The sequence below is a fragment of the Lepidochelys kempii genome, chromosome 5, assembly GCF_965140265.1.
Source record: "Lepidochelys kempii isolate rLepKem1 chromosome 5, rLepKem1.hap2, whole genome shotgun sequence".
NCBI classification, from domain to species: Eukaryota; Metazoa; Chordata; order Testudines; family Cheloniidae; genus Lepidochelys; species Lepidochelys kempii.
The window spans coordinates 69,039,192-69,053,708 of NC_133260.1; the positions used below are offsets into that span (position 1 = coordinate 69,039,192).

The following is a 14,517-nucleotide window of genomic DNA, read 5'->3' on the forward strand; positions in this document are numbered from 1 at the left end:
AATGATAAAGGAAAGAATGATGACCTGCACTATACAAGTTATCGTCAGGGTATTTCTCAGACAAGTTAATAAAGTCTCAGCCTAATCAAACCATATTCCTTACATCTTCTCTTTCTTCCTGCATACCCAGGACAATACTTACATATCAGTTAAGACACTGAAGGTTAGTCCTATTTGTCCCACTTAAGTAATTCCTCTCTCCTAATGTTGTTTACACCTTTCAGATGCTAGGACATGATTTCAGTATCCAACACGGTCATGTATCCAAACTAGACATAATTAATTCTTTTTAACTTTTCAAGTAAATTAGTCCCTCCAGCCACTTTATTAATTTTGTGAATTCCTCCCAGTTCAATAACATTTTCAAGTACTGAGGTGATGTGAACTTAACAGAATAGTCTAGAGATGGTCTGACCAGTACAGAGAGTCTATAATTAACCACTATCATGACAAGAGGCCGACACAATTGCATCACAAAATTGTATTTGTATTTTTTGCAGCCATATTACATTACAAATTCTTATCTCATATGCTCTCTGATGTCACCTGCCACCCATAGGTCTCTTTGGTCACTATTGCTTAACAGTTTTCTCTCTCACATTTAAGGTAGGATCCTATCCCACAGCACTAACCTGCATGGCATGGTCTTGATATAACCTGCACTCAGTTCCCTCCTGGTTTTCCCAATAGCTTATCCACAGCCTGGAGTTCTTAAAGTAACACCCCCCTTTCCAGAGCTTAATTTAGTAAGTATACAATGTAGTCTCCTTTGACCCTTCATAGCCATACTTATTCACCCCCTTGTGGCTTCTAATTTAAGCTTGTAGGGAACTCAGTTCCTTCCCATAGGTTAAAGGGATTCCACACTCCTCCTCAGCTGTGAAGCAGGCAGGTAGGCTTCCCCCTGCAATGCTCCTCTCCAGGCTGTCTGTCCTCTCTTCTCCCTTGGCTTGCCACCCCCAAAGCCTGATTTTAGGCATATAAACAAAGTCACATGACAAGCAGGAGAAGTAACCTAAGTGTCACAAGTTGGGCTGCACCTCTCATCCCTTAAAGGTCCAGTCACCCTGTGACATCCCTATTCCTGGTTATTTCTACCAGTTGTACTAGACTGCATTTTCCTATTTGAATGTCATTGTTATTTCCCAGCTATATTGCTAATCTTGCATTTTTCTCTGTCCTTCCTGTTGTTTTGCATCATCTCCCAATTTAATATCATCTATGAATGTAATTAATATGTTTATCCCCTCTTCCACATCATTAATGAAGATATTAAATAAGACCAGTCCCAAAACCAATTTCTGGAGCCTGGCATATTTCTCTCATGTTCCCACACTGATTAAAAAGGAAATAAGGAAACATAAAAGATAATTATCAAGAGTGATTTACATTATATATTACATAATACAGATATCCATATACATAGTATATGTATGCATATACATACACATGTAAAATATATGCTGGTGCACACAGGCAGGTGTTTAAAGTCTTATTTGCATCCACAATTTTATGTCTGCAATTAACTGAGGGCACGGAACTTCAGAAAGTTTTTCTATTGAATCTATACATCTAATCTGACTGATTGCCTACAAGACATTTGACATTTACACTATTTTTTCTGTGGGAAGATTTTTTTACACAACATGTTTATGGTATACAGTTGAAGAGGGAAAGCCCACTTTTTACTTTTCAAAGACTTTTTTTTCTTATGACCACAAAAAAAATCTTTTTCCGTTCTACTCAGTTCTAGTTATTTTATTATACGTACAAGCATAATACTGTTGATGCCAACAGTTTTGGTGATAATTAAGTACTGTAGCTACTGTACTTACATTGGTGAGGTGAATGACTCCTTTAGATGTAACAGAGCATCCCATAAACCCAACATACTGCAGCTCAGGACAGTGTTCAGCAAATGCTTTTACCGAGTGATCTGTCACCTACACAAAGAGATAGAGAGAAAGCAGTTGAAGATGACACTCTTATCTACTCAATTCAATGAAATCTAGCAAGCATCTCAGCAACAGTGGTGAACTGTTGGTTCAATAGTTCTCTTTGTCTTGACAGTATGAGCGAGAAAGTATAGCGTGCCTACAGGTCTGCAGATATATATGTATGGGATAAAAAAGAATCATCTCCCCCAGCAAAAGAGAAAGACAGTAACTACTAGATGATGGACAGTGAATTTCAAATTTTACTACTGAATTTATCTGCAGGGGAAAAACAATCCATTCCAACTGTTTTTCACATAACTTTGCACAACATCAGAACATCAACAAATGAAAATTATTGCCAGCTCCTGCAGACTCTCATGGTCCCCATTACTGGCTGTGCAGACAGTACTTGAACTATGTTATATTTCAAGAAGATTTTTTACTTCATCTTTCAAACAACTTCCACTAAATCTAAGCCATCTAGAATGAATAAGGTTTTTTCATCTTAAAACACAATCCTAATTTCTTGTCAATGAGTAAATCTTTGACTAACAGAAGTGAATGTATTATACATAGGCTAGCAGTTGTAAATAATGCTTTGTCCTCACTTTCCATACGAGAGACTAATTTTCCAATTTAATCTCTGCTCCTTCCCCTTCTCCCCCCACCTCCCATTATAAGCCAGGTGTACAGGCTGCGTGTTTTGTTATTCTGGAATATTACTTTTTCTACATCTATATCTATCTATATAGAAAGCTTTATAATTAAGTCTATATCTGCAACAAAACTTAATAAAATGTAACATGAGCAATGTGCTGCACTCAATTTGATGCTTAAATATTCTAATATTAGATTTTCTGCACAAAAATGTTCTCTCATTGGAAGGACAATAGTCTGAACTCCTTTCCTTAAACTTTTAGTCGTCTTAAATTTTCAACTCCTTTATATTTCTCCATATTTTACTGTATTTCTCCCAATGGTTTATTAAGGCATGGCTTAAATCAACCAAACCCAATTTTCTCCATCACAGTTTGGAATTCAATTTTACTATCCAGACAATTACATATTTTTATTAGATTTTCTATTCTTCACTACAAATACCTATTTCACACTGGCTTTACTTGTTAAGAATGTCAGCTTAGAACTTTATCTACTTTAAGCAGACATTGAAAACTCACCATCCTTAAGTACAGTATATTAAAAGCATAATATAAAAACAAATCAAAAGGGGTACTTTTTAAAAGAAATGAAGCCACTGGCATCAACATTCATCTGTTGAAATATTAAGCTCACCTTCAAATGTAATACGTGCCTGAAGCATATTTAAGCTAAGGGTTGTATTAATAAATGCAAAATAGGCATTGTTGCCACTTGTGGTTTTGGGGTTTGTTTGTTTTTTTTGAGTTTGCATTGTTTTGTATTGTATTTTCTCCTGAAGACTTGTTTAAAGCAAAGAATATACAACGTACCATAAACAAATCAAGTCTATGCTTTTATTGTCATAAAACCTCTTCATCATGTTTCCCTTCTCATTTTCCACTTTCCTGAGGTTGAATCAAAAGGATGTTCATCATATATAAAGTTATATGCTCAGTTAAAGATAGCAAAGTGCACAAAAGTCTGCTGCCTTAAAGTCATAGATAGTTTTGCCATTGGCCTCAATGGGAATAGGACTGGACCCCAATGTATATATGCTGAAAAAGTTACCGTGCTACAAAAGTTAGCTGATTCTAAGTGCAGTAAAACATACATCTAGATACATCTTGTTTCCTGTCCCTTGGAAGTATGAGGATACTTTGTTTTACACTATAATATTTATCTGCAATAGTAAGAAGAATGATTACTGTATACAGCATTACAACCTCATGTACAGCTCTACAGTATATGTTCTAATTCTGATACAATAAATAACTTTTCCAATACATTCTAACATGTTCTAAACTTCACTTGTCTCAAGTTTTTCTCTTGAAACACTGTGAGCATTATGACACTATTTCTAGTCTGCAACATTACTTTAAAGAGAGCTCAGAAGCCCTCATTTTTCTTTTCACCTTCTTTTGATTGATCTTCTTTTTCAGTACCATTTTGTTATCTGCCATTCACAGGATGTTTTTGTTCCTCATTAACACATGAGCAACATTTCATCATTTAAAACTGTGCATTCAAAACAGTGCTGAACCACAAACAAATCAACTGGAAAATATTCAAGGTTATGAGAATTAAAATCATATATTTAAAATTTATTTTTATAATCAGTAAAATATAAAAAGAAAATTAAAATGAATGTTATCAAGAGCATTTTTTCTTCACTAATAGTTACTTAGAATATTTTTTGAAGGTTAACTTCTGACATGTGAAAATGAATGTTCATTTGGGTAAATCTTCCTTTCCATGCACAGTATGCATGTAACGCTCTTAATACAACTAAATGCTGTGTGCATGCACCCATGTCCTCTTTGCTGACAAGCACCTTAGAAAAGAATGCTGCTGGGTCCCCACAGGAAGATAGGACTAATTTTAGGCTTCTTGGATCATGAGACAAATTTAAATTCATGACATTTCTATGTGTAGAAAAGCCATTATTGACCTTAGACCAGGATAATTCTGGAGGGAAATTCCACATTTTGGAGTAGAAGGAAAAGTAGAACAATGTGGGAAACAACAAAAAAATTTTTAAAGCTTTTAAGGAGCTTGAAAAGTTAAAAAAAATTCTGGAGGAGATTGATCAAGACACACAGGAATGATCAGCAAGCCTGCCTCAGTTTTCCCTTTCTTGACAGGGTCCCCAGTAACTCTACACCATAGCTTTTCACATATAAACAGCCTTTCATGTGCTTAATTTATTACCCAAAATCCCACAACCATAGTCCAAAATTCTCCAGTCCAACAGTCCATCAACACGCCACCTCACCATGCTCTGGCTCTTAGGTATAGCTGCAGTGTTCCTCAGTGTGCCTGACCCAGGCCCCTCCAGCAGGGGTGCTTCTCTGCCTTGTTTCCTTTCCTGGTATAGTTCCAACTCTTGCCTGGAGAGATCCGTGGGCTCACTCCTCCATTATTCCCCAGCCTTCAGCCCTTTCTAGCCTTCCTACTTCAGCTCTCTGGCTTAGAGAGCCAGCAGACATCTCCCGCTGATGCTCTCAGCCTTCATCCCTCACCAGCCTGCTCTGCCTGTGGTTGTCTGGCCTGGAGAAGGTTTGTAGCTGACCCCTAGCTGCCTTCTGCTTTCACCAGCTCGATGTGCCCCCAGTGCCCAACTAGGGAATTCTCACTGCTCCCTTCTTCAGGAGCATCCCCTCTCTGAAGCTCATAGCACAGCCCTGCTCTTGTTCTGAGCTCTCTCTATTCTCAGGACTCTCCCATCTCACCCGTCCCCCACTCTGGACACTGGGATCTGAACTCTCCCTTCTCTGGGTTCTGGACTTTCATTTATAATTCCCAGAGATAGCCCTACCCTCCCTCATTATACCAAACCATAGCACATCTGGACTGGAACAGGAGAGCTGGGTCCAATTTCATTTGAGGGGCCATCTACCCTGTTATAGATGGATTTCAGTAGCAGTCTGCAACTTTATTAATTTGAGAACTTTGCACACATTCCTTCCAGATCAGGGCAGCAACAAAAGCAGCACTGGCAGGGTTTGGCTCCCCAAGGGTCCGGTCACTGGAAATAGGACTGTTATGGGACCTATGTTCACTCTAGTGATGGGTTACTGGGGTAGACAAAGAGCGTAAGAGGGCTACTGAAAGCCTGGGGACATTTGAAATGGGGGAGGGGGGAATGATAGCCAACTGGCTGCTCTACTCCCCCCTTTAGCCAGCCAATGGAAGGCAGAGAAATCACCTCCCCCACACCCGCCCAATGCACATTCCTCCATTCACTGATATTGGAGAAGAAGCTAGCTCTGACACTCCCTCCTCCACCTCATCTTGGAGTATGAGCATCATTTCTTTCAGTGTGGCGTAACATTCCCTCCCCCGTGCTGATATGGAGTGGGCAAATAGTGGGTTAGATGGTCAAATACCATAGATTTATAATAAGGCTCTGCAGTTTCTCACATTAATATTAAATATATGACTAATATTAAATACATGACAAACATGTCAAATATTTGACTTGTTTGCAAATAATAAAATTACTAAACTTCACAATGCTTTCCTGCTAATACATGAATGTACTCAACAAAACATTTTACATACCAAGTAATCTTTGCACAAAGGATATTTTACTGGTAAAATAGGTTATTACTTGAGTGGACCTTTTCAATGTCATATATAATTTTAGTATACACCCAATCAAATATGGTCTCTCACTCCTTTTCTACAGTATGCAAGTCATATGTTTTCCGGTCTCATAGAAATTATTTACATTATGCATGAACTGATTAAATTTTAGACAGACATCAATAGGGTATTGCTAACATACACAAGTGCTCTTAAATATTGACTTGCAAAAACCAGTACTGCACTGAAACAGTTTAACAACTGTGGACTCAGTTCAATAATAGATAGCCTCCTTGGCTGCCAGTCAGCAGAAATTCCACTAACTGTGGAGGCTAATTTAAATTTTCAAGGGAAAATTATAAAATTTCTTTGGTCAGCACTGTAATTTCCTAGTTAACATTCCTCACCATACTTGTACTCAGGAGTTCCTGAATTTTTTCAGCCCAAATGCTATACACGGCAAATGGATATTTTAATGTTGCAGTGTCCAGGGAGTATGCAACAGATGTCACCAGACATTTTAATAATCAGAAATTTTAACACATGGCTGCTCTTTTCCCTGGCTGCGATAAAAAATGGGAATCAGCTGGGACATGATTAAAGCGACAGACTTCTATGGAAAAATGGATATAAGTCCTTCAGTGTCTGGCCAGATATTTAGTGTTAGATGTGTTTAGGGTAGCTGTTTTGATTTGATATTTTGGGAGGTGGAAGAGATGGATTGGGAGGGTTTGTTTTTTTTTTTCAAACAAACAAAAAATATCTTTGTGGTCAAATATTTTAGCATTGCATCCAGCCAGAATCACTGATAACAGTATCCCATTACCAAACCTAACTTGGACATTACTTTTCCTTGCAAAGAGTCAACAGGCCTACAGAAAATGCAATGTTTTCATCTGGAGAGAAGTGTTTCAAAAATTTTGAGAGTTATTCAAACGGAGGTATATGCATCTTTAAAAAAACAAAACAAAATTACTTTAACCACAAGACCACACTTCTTGCCTCATTCACTACACACCTTCCAACTTCTGCAACAAATGAACCAAAGGTCACTACACATCCCTGATTCATTCTGAGAGTAGGTCCATCCTGTGCACTGAATGAGGCAGGGGTTTTGTGGAAAAAATAGTATGTGATCATGTAATTAAAAACTGTATCAAAATGCAAATGCTCAAGGAGGCCAAATTAAGATTGCACAGACAAGCTTAATGCTAGCATCTTCTAAACTTTGAGTGCTTAACTTTGTATTCGTAATGTTCTTTTATTAGTATTTTGTGTTTGCTATTTACATAGAGATTTATATATAAATAGAACATGTATATAAATAGACAGACATCAATACATAAGAACAGACAATGTACATATATAACAAGTGTAAGATTTCAGCTCAGAAAACAAAACGTGTGTGTGTGTGTGTGTGTGTGTGAGAGAGAGAGAGAGAGAGAGAGAGAATGAATTATAATATTTCATAGGAAGAGCTGGTAACATTCAGGTTGCACTTTACATTATAAAAACTTTTTACAGTCTTTTATTTGAGAAGCTTCCCCAACTCCACTGCTTGCAGAAGACCTTTGATATTCAGCAAAGAGAACGCCCTCAAATTACAGAAGTTCCCTTTCTTTGTCCCAGGAAATTCCATTCAACTTTTGCTAAGATACAAAGTGTAAAAATCGCCATTTCCTTTCTTTCACAAATGGGCCTAAGGAAAACACTGGCAAAATAATAATGGAACATGAAAATTCTAGGCCAAGTACACGCTGCTGCCAAAGCAGCAGCAGCAGCTGTACTGGGAAATCCCCAGCTCTAATCCTTATACCACACTAAATCAGACCTGCCTATCTTTGGTGTTTAAAACCTTCATCCAGGTAAGAAGAGATCAGAGAGAAAGAGGAAGACTGACTGGCCAGCTGGACCAAGTTGGGCTCTCCAACTTTCTGATTCCCCCCCAGAGGCACCCTCTATACCCAGCTAACATAATTAGTTCTGTAGCTCAAGTAAGAACAGTCTGCATTGCAATGGTGAAAGTTTAGGGCGCCAATCCTGATGATGATGCAATATATGAAGGCTATTTACAGTTGCAGATAATGGAATTTTCTTTCATTTCCTTTAAAAAAGCAACTAAGAAATTACACAAAGTTTGTGTTAAAAATGTTATTTAGGTTGCAAAATCAAGCACTTGAAAGTTAGGAAATGTCAGACTTAGTGACTGTACAATCTTAATTCTGTGCCTTTGTATGTGTGCATTATGATAATCATTACTTACATGATCACATAATTTGTTTTTAGTGAACCCCTGCATCATTCAGTCCACAGTACGGAAGCACAAGAGTCAGAAATAAGGTTGCAGAGGCATCTGTAAATTTGGGATTTCCTAATTTCTGAGTGCTTGACTTTGCAACCAAAATAACTTTCTTTTCCTTATCTTTCTTTGCATGTAAACACACACAGGTTAGTCAGTGCAACTCAAAGCAAATCAAAGAATATACTATAGTTCTACTAAAAATGACCCCTTGTCAACAAGGGCACAGAAATTCGCAACTAATCACATTACAAAAGTACATTAGTGCTCATTGAGGAATCTGTAATAATTTGATTGCCTGTTCGACCTTCATTGACTTTCACTCATTCTGCCTTGCTCAATGCTAGTCTTGCTTTGAAATAGTCATATAAGCTGATGAGCAGAGATTTATAAGTTATGCACTAAAGCATTGTGAATGGGAAAGACATTGGCCTGGAACTAATGGCACAGATATTTTTCACCTATTAAAATGATCTATGATAAGTTAGGCCTGGCTTAACCATTTTCCTTTAATTTATTGGACTAGTTTCTATTATTGCAGTTCTGCATTATTTTATTCAGATTCACTATTTTGGATATTCTGAATTAAATTCACTAAATATTAGCCTATTTGGTATTCTATTCAAGTTTCAAGTCTGCAAAAAAAGATTATCTCTGAAGCAAAGGTGATAATTCTAAACAAAAATGAAAAATAACACAAGCTACTTAAATTTCAACAAAAAATACTGAAAATAACTGATTAACAAAGTTAAAGAGAAGCTGAAACAGAAATAATTGGAAATACATAAAAGGAGCTAATGTTATAAATAAAGCTTGGATTAAAATAGGAATTGTGTTCCCTAACTTATAAATGCATATTACAAATTGACGTTAATGTGCAACCATGCAATTCTTATTTTTCCAGATTTTCTTTCTCCATACAGAAAGATTTTCAGGGCTCATATAAGCCAGACTGAATTTCTGTTGTTGTTGTCTCTTGTAGTTGAATTCAGCTTTATGTTTAAAGAAAGTTAGTGTTTTTAATGGTCACAAATTGACAAATGCAAGGAAATCCAAAATTCAAACCAAAACACTTTTACCTACCTGGTGCACAGGCACTAAACCACACATTACCCAGTATGAACTCACCTGAGACTCATACATTACTGTACATAATCTCAGCTTTAATATCAAGGACCACATTTTTAAAAATGGAACCCAATGCATACAAACAAAATAGGTCTCTGTCAGCTCACCCTGAAATCTTTCCTGCACAACAACATGTTGGTGTGCAGCCCCCATCTAGTTGTGTTCTGTGTCACACAAGGTGTGCGCACCCTAGCTTAGCCTGCACAGTATGGTAGTATTAGGACCCAGGTGGTGCCTCCCCCATCCTTACGCCTACCATGTGCGCTTGGGAGAAAGTAGCAACGTAGAGCTGGATTCCTGTGGATGGAGAGTGTTCTTTGTTATGCAGGACAGTGAGTTAACCCACTGGCTTACAGGAACTATAATAGAGCCACTGGATTTTGGGACATCCATGCCTGCAGAGGAAGGCAGTATTTGTCCCTTTAGCTGTACTAAGGGCTATTTTTAAGGATCACCTGCAAAGAAAAAATTGTTTGAGCCCTTTTCTGCTTCTTCATAATGGATAAAGGGAGATACCTCTTGTCTTCAGTGGGAACAAGATTGGCCACTCATGTGAATTCATGCGCACCCACCCACTGACCCTCACTGGTTGATTGAAATATAATTTTCTAAAAGAAACTACAAGGTATGCTTTCATAGAAATTGGAAGTGGAAAAAACCTATTCTGTCATCTCAATGACCACTTGCCAGCATGACGATCCCCTTAAGAGTATTCTTTCCAGGGCTTTCTTCGCCTTTTATTACGAAGGCTATGCCACAAACCAAGAGAAATCACTGTTAGAAACCTTTTTTCTGATCATTAGTCTAACATTTCCCTTTTCTTGGTACACTTATAAAAAGGTTATATAAAGCAACAGTTAAAACGAAACCATAACATTTTGAATAGACTGTGTGTGTAATTACTTTTTTTTAAAAAGGAAATGAAAGCAAATTCCATATCTGCAAATTAAACAGACCTCATATCATACATCATCTTCAGGATTGGAGGCCTAAATTTTCACCATGTCACTGCAGACCGTTATCACTTGAGCTACAAAGGTGCCTTTTGGAGGGAACTCAGAAGGCTGGACAGCCCAACTTGGTCCATCCTGGCCACTCTTCCTCTTTCTCGGTTCTCTTCTAACCTGGATATATAAGTATATGAAGAATTTCTGTCTATCCTTGGTGTTTAAATCTTTCAAGTACCTGTGAATTTATTTCCTGTGTAGTCATCATTTAGCTAACCTAAAAGTACGTATATTTTAATCTTAAATAAAACTACCAGCCCCTTAACTATTTCCAGATCTCGTTCCTAAAATGCCTCCAATTTTTCCATCTTTCTGATAATGAAGAGCCCAGGAGGCATCTCAATATCACAGAGGCTGTCACACCAGAATAATAAGAGAGTGGGATTATCATAATCCTGTCCCATGACATGATACTTCTGCATCCCTAGCTGCATGGCTGTTTTTAGTTCTAGAATATTTAATCTAGTGTAAAGACACACTGCCAAAATGAATAATTTTAAGATAAGAAATCAATCTTTTCCAAGAATTGCCAACACACTGGTATCTGAGATACCAAAGTTATCTTCTTGCAGCTTCTTTTATCTTGAAGTCTTAAGTGCACCCACAAGTTTGTGTAATCGATACTTATTACACAGATTCAGATTCTCAATGGCTCCTTACCCCCTTCTTTAAACTAAGGACCAGTGGTTCTCAACCAGGGATACATGTACCCCTGGGGGTACACAGAGATCTTCCAGGGGTACATCAACTCATCTAGATCAGTGTTTCTCAAACTGTGGGGTTTGACTCCCAGGGAAGTCGCAAGGTGAGTTTAGGGGGGTTGCAAGTGCAGGGCTGGCATTAGAGGGTGGCAAGCAGGGCAACTCTCTGGGGCCCCACACCAAAAGGGCCCCCGTGAAGCTAAGTTACAGTTTCAGCCCCAGGCAGCGAAGCTCAGGCTTCAGCCCTCTCATTCAGAGCTCCAGCTTCAGACAAGACTCAAGTGAAAAACAGGCTCGAATATCACACTGAAATCTAAGTACAATATTTATATTCCAATCAGTTTATTTTATAATTATATGGTAAAAATGAGAAAGTAAGCAATTTTTCAGTAATGGTGTTCTAAAATACTTCTGTATTTTTGTGTCTGACTTTGTAAGCAAGTAGTTTTTAAGTGAGGTGAAACTTGGGTACACACGACAAATCAGACTCCTGAAAGGGATACAGTAGTCTGGAAAGGTTGAGAACCACTGCTCTAGACCATATTTCTTTCCAAATATTTCAATGGCTTCCACTAATCTATTCATTAAGGAGAAAAAGAATAATTAGTATAAATTAGTATTTTCGGATTATAAACTGTAAGAATATAATTTGTCATCTGACTTGTACAAATATCTTTCAATATACTAACTTCAGCCACGCTACTGCTCTTTTCTTCTTCTTTCATTTGAAGAAATGTTGTTAGCAACTTCTGAAAATGATTTATAAGAGCAATAGTCCTTAAGATCAGTGATTCCCACATTTAATGCTAAAGACTTTACTTTCAGAACATTCAGATCAGCCAAATAATAGTTAGGCAATTGGTAATTGATGATAATAACATGTGCTAACATGGTATTTATCGGCTACTGTTCAGGCAATGACATGGTTGGATTTGGTAAAACTACTTCAAGCATATCACAACAGCTATACACAAACACACATTTTTAAAAATTTATATTTACAATCATATATAACTACAACAAATCTAAGGACATAAAACTATAACAATGAAAATCTACACAATTTTCCCTACAGAATTCACTACTGTGAACTTTAGAATAAATACATTTATAAATATGCCAGAGGAGAAATTTGGGGGAAATGGTTTTACCAGCTTTTATTGCAACATGGGAGTAGGCTCCTTTATAACACAGAAGAAATGAAAATGTTTAAAGTTATGACAACTACTTGCATGTTATAAGGCAAGAGGTAAGGAAAACTGTTCCTATTTCTGTGTACCCTTCTTGCGAATACAGACAAAAGCAAAAGTACTATTGTAAACGGAGATTACTGTAAATGTACTACTAAAAATCAGTTCAGAAAAGAAATCTGGTTACCACATTGCTAAAGCACGTCAAATTACAAAAGCATAATTAAAGATGAGACTTACTCTGCCATTTTGTCTAAAAGGATAAGGCAGTTGTGACAATTGCTTCAATGCAAGCGATTGATCCACTTAATCGGAGAGGTTTATGGTCAATCCCTTATTATAGAATAGCACTGAAAACATTTAGATCATTTAAAGTCAGATTAAAGAGCACTTGGGGAAAGTTTTGCCTTCTGAGTAATAAACTGTGAGCATGGTGGTATTATTTTAGAGGAATTTTTAGTAAATGTACTCAACATTACAATGACCGTCACCAAAGAGATTTTAACAAATGAATTAGTTGCTGTCATTTTGTAGTTCATATCTGAGGGTTTGTCTGAGGAATGTAGAAAAATTACCTTGGAAACGTATGAGTAATTATATTATACAATTCTGCATACAGTCCAACCTCAGTAATCCGAGCCCCAATTAACAGAGTTTCAGGTATGAGAATGCCAACTAAAGCCCAAGAGATTTGTCTGAAGCCTCAGTCAAAAGCTAAGCTCTGCATACCAGAGCTCTTGTTCCGCTCAGCCCTGAAAAGCTCTTAAAAAGCCATAGGAGCCAGCAAGTTTGGGAAAAGTAGCCTTTGACCTTTCTGTCATCCCTAGATGCATACTTCAGGGCCCAGCTTTTGGGTGTCATACTGCCACCACCAGCACTGTCAGTATCTTTGCATAATTAGGGATGTTTTGTATTAAATCAAGCTATATGGCTGGGAAAATAAGAGGTAAACTAATTTGTAAATAGAAAAGGAGTACTTGTGGCACCTTAGAGACTAACCAATTTATCTGAGCATAAATTGGTTAGTCTCTAAGGTGCCACAAGTACTCCTTTTCTTTTTGCAAAGACAGACTAACACGGCTGTTACTCTGAAACCTATAATTTGTAAATGAGCACTGGCACAGTAATCAATCAAAATGTTTCTTTTACTATAATCGATTCAAAGTTTTTCTATGAAGACATCAGAGCCTATCAGAAGAGGAGATACAACTGTGATACTGTCCTTCAAAAGGAAAGAGGACGGAAAAAAGCAATACATTGCTTTACAATAAGGCACAATGAATCTACCTTGTCACTGTTAAGTTAAGCATATACAAAACAGCCTAATTCAAAAATTTGCAGTTATCTAGTACTTTTTCTATACCGGACAGAGGAGTTGTATTTTTCACTTGTACATAACGTGAAAGCAAGTACCCGTCTTACACATCTGCCAAACATGGCTAACTGTTATTCACGATTCCTGTGACAGTCCCTCTACACTATTATCTTACAGAGCATTTATGACTAACGATTAATTTGCCAAACAAATTCCTTCACTTTTTACATGTGAAGAGCTATGGACAGAGGCTTCCTGATTCAGAGAAGCTAAGATAGAGGCAGTTGCTCAACAAGGCAAGATGGCTGAACAGAGTGGGGATGAGTGCTACGCAACGCAACTTAAGAGCCCCTAGGGATGGAAGCTTTTGGGGGCTTTTGCCTTTCACAGCTGCTGGTGCTATTACCACCCTGTCCTACAAGGAGGATAGGAAGGAAGCAGAGGACTCACTGTTAAGGACTCTCTGCCCCTGGTTTTCTATTTTCCCGGCACACTCTCGTTTCTTTTCCTCACTCTTTTTCCAGGATTGGGAAGAGAAGAACTTAGGCATGAGAACAAAGGCATGCTTCATGCTTCCAGGAACAGGAGGCAAAGAAAAAAAACCTGTTAAATATAGTATGACAGATGTGCCGGGACCTTATATACAGGGCGTGCACACCGATTCGTCTATTCACCTCCTCATAGGTGAAGCTATCACACTGTATATTCTGGAATGT

At 37.6% G+C, this 14,517-nt stretch overlaps 1 protein-coding gene across 9 annotated transcripts in view; it reads right to left on the minus strand.

The window, feature by feature from the left end:
* FBXL17 (F-box and leucine rich repeat protein 17) overlaps positions 1-14,517 on the minus strand; it is a 485,194-nt gene that overhangs the window by 348,969 nt on the left and 121,708 nt on the right. For all 9 annotated transcript variants that reach the window (XR_012158992.1, XR_012158991.1, XR_012158993.1 and 6 more), the window contains exon 5: positions 1,836-1,943. Coding sequence is in view for 6 of the 9 variants with exons in the window: in XM_073344633.1 (XP_073200734.1) it covers positions 1,836-1,943 (108 nt within the window). In the remaining 3 variants the exon portion in view is untranslated. The remainder of the gene's footprint in view (positions 1-1,835; positions 1,944-14,517) is intronic.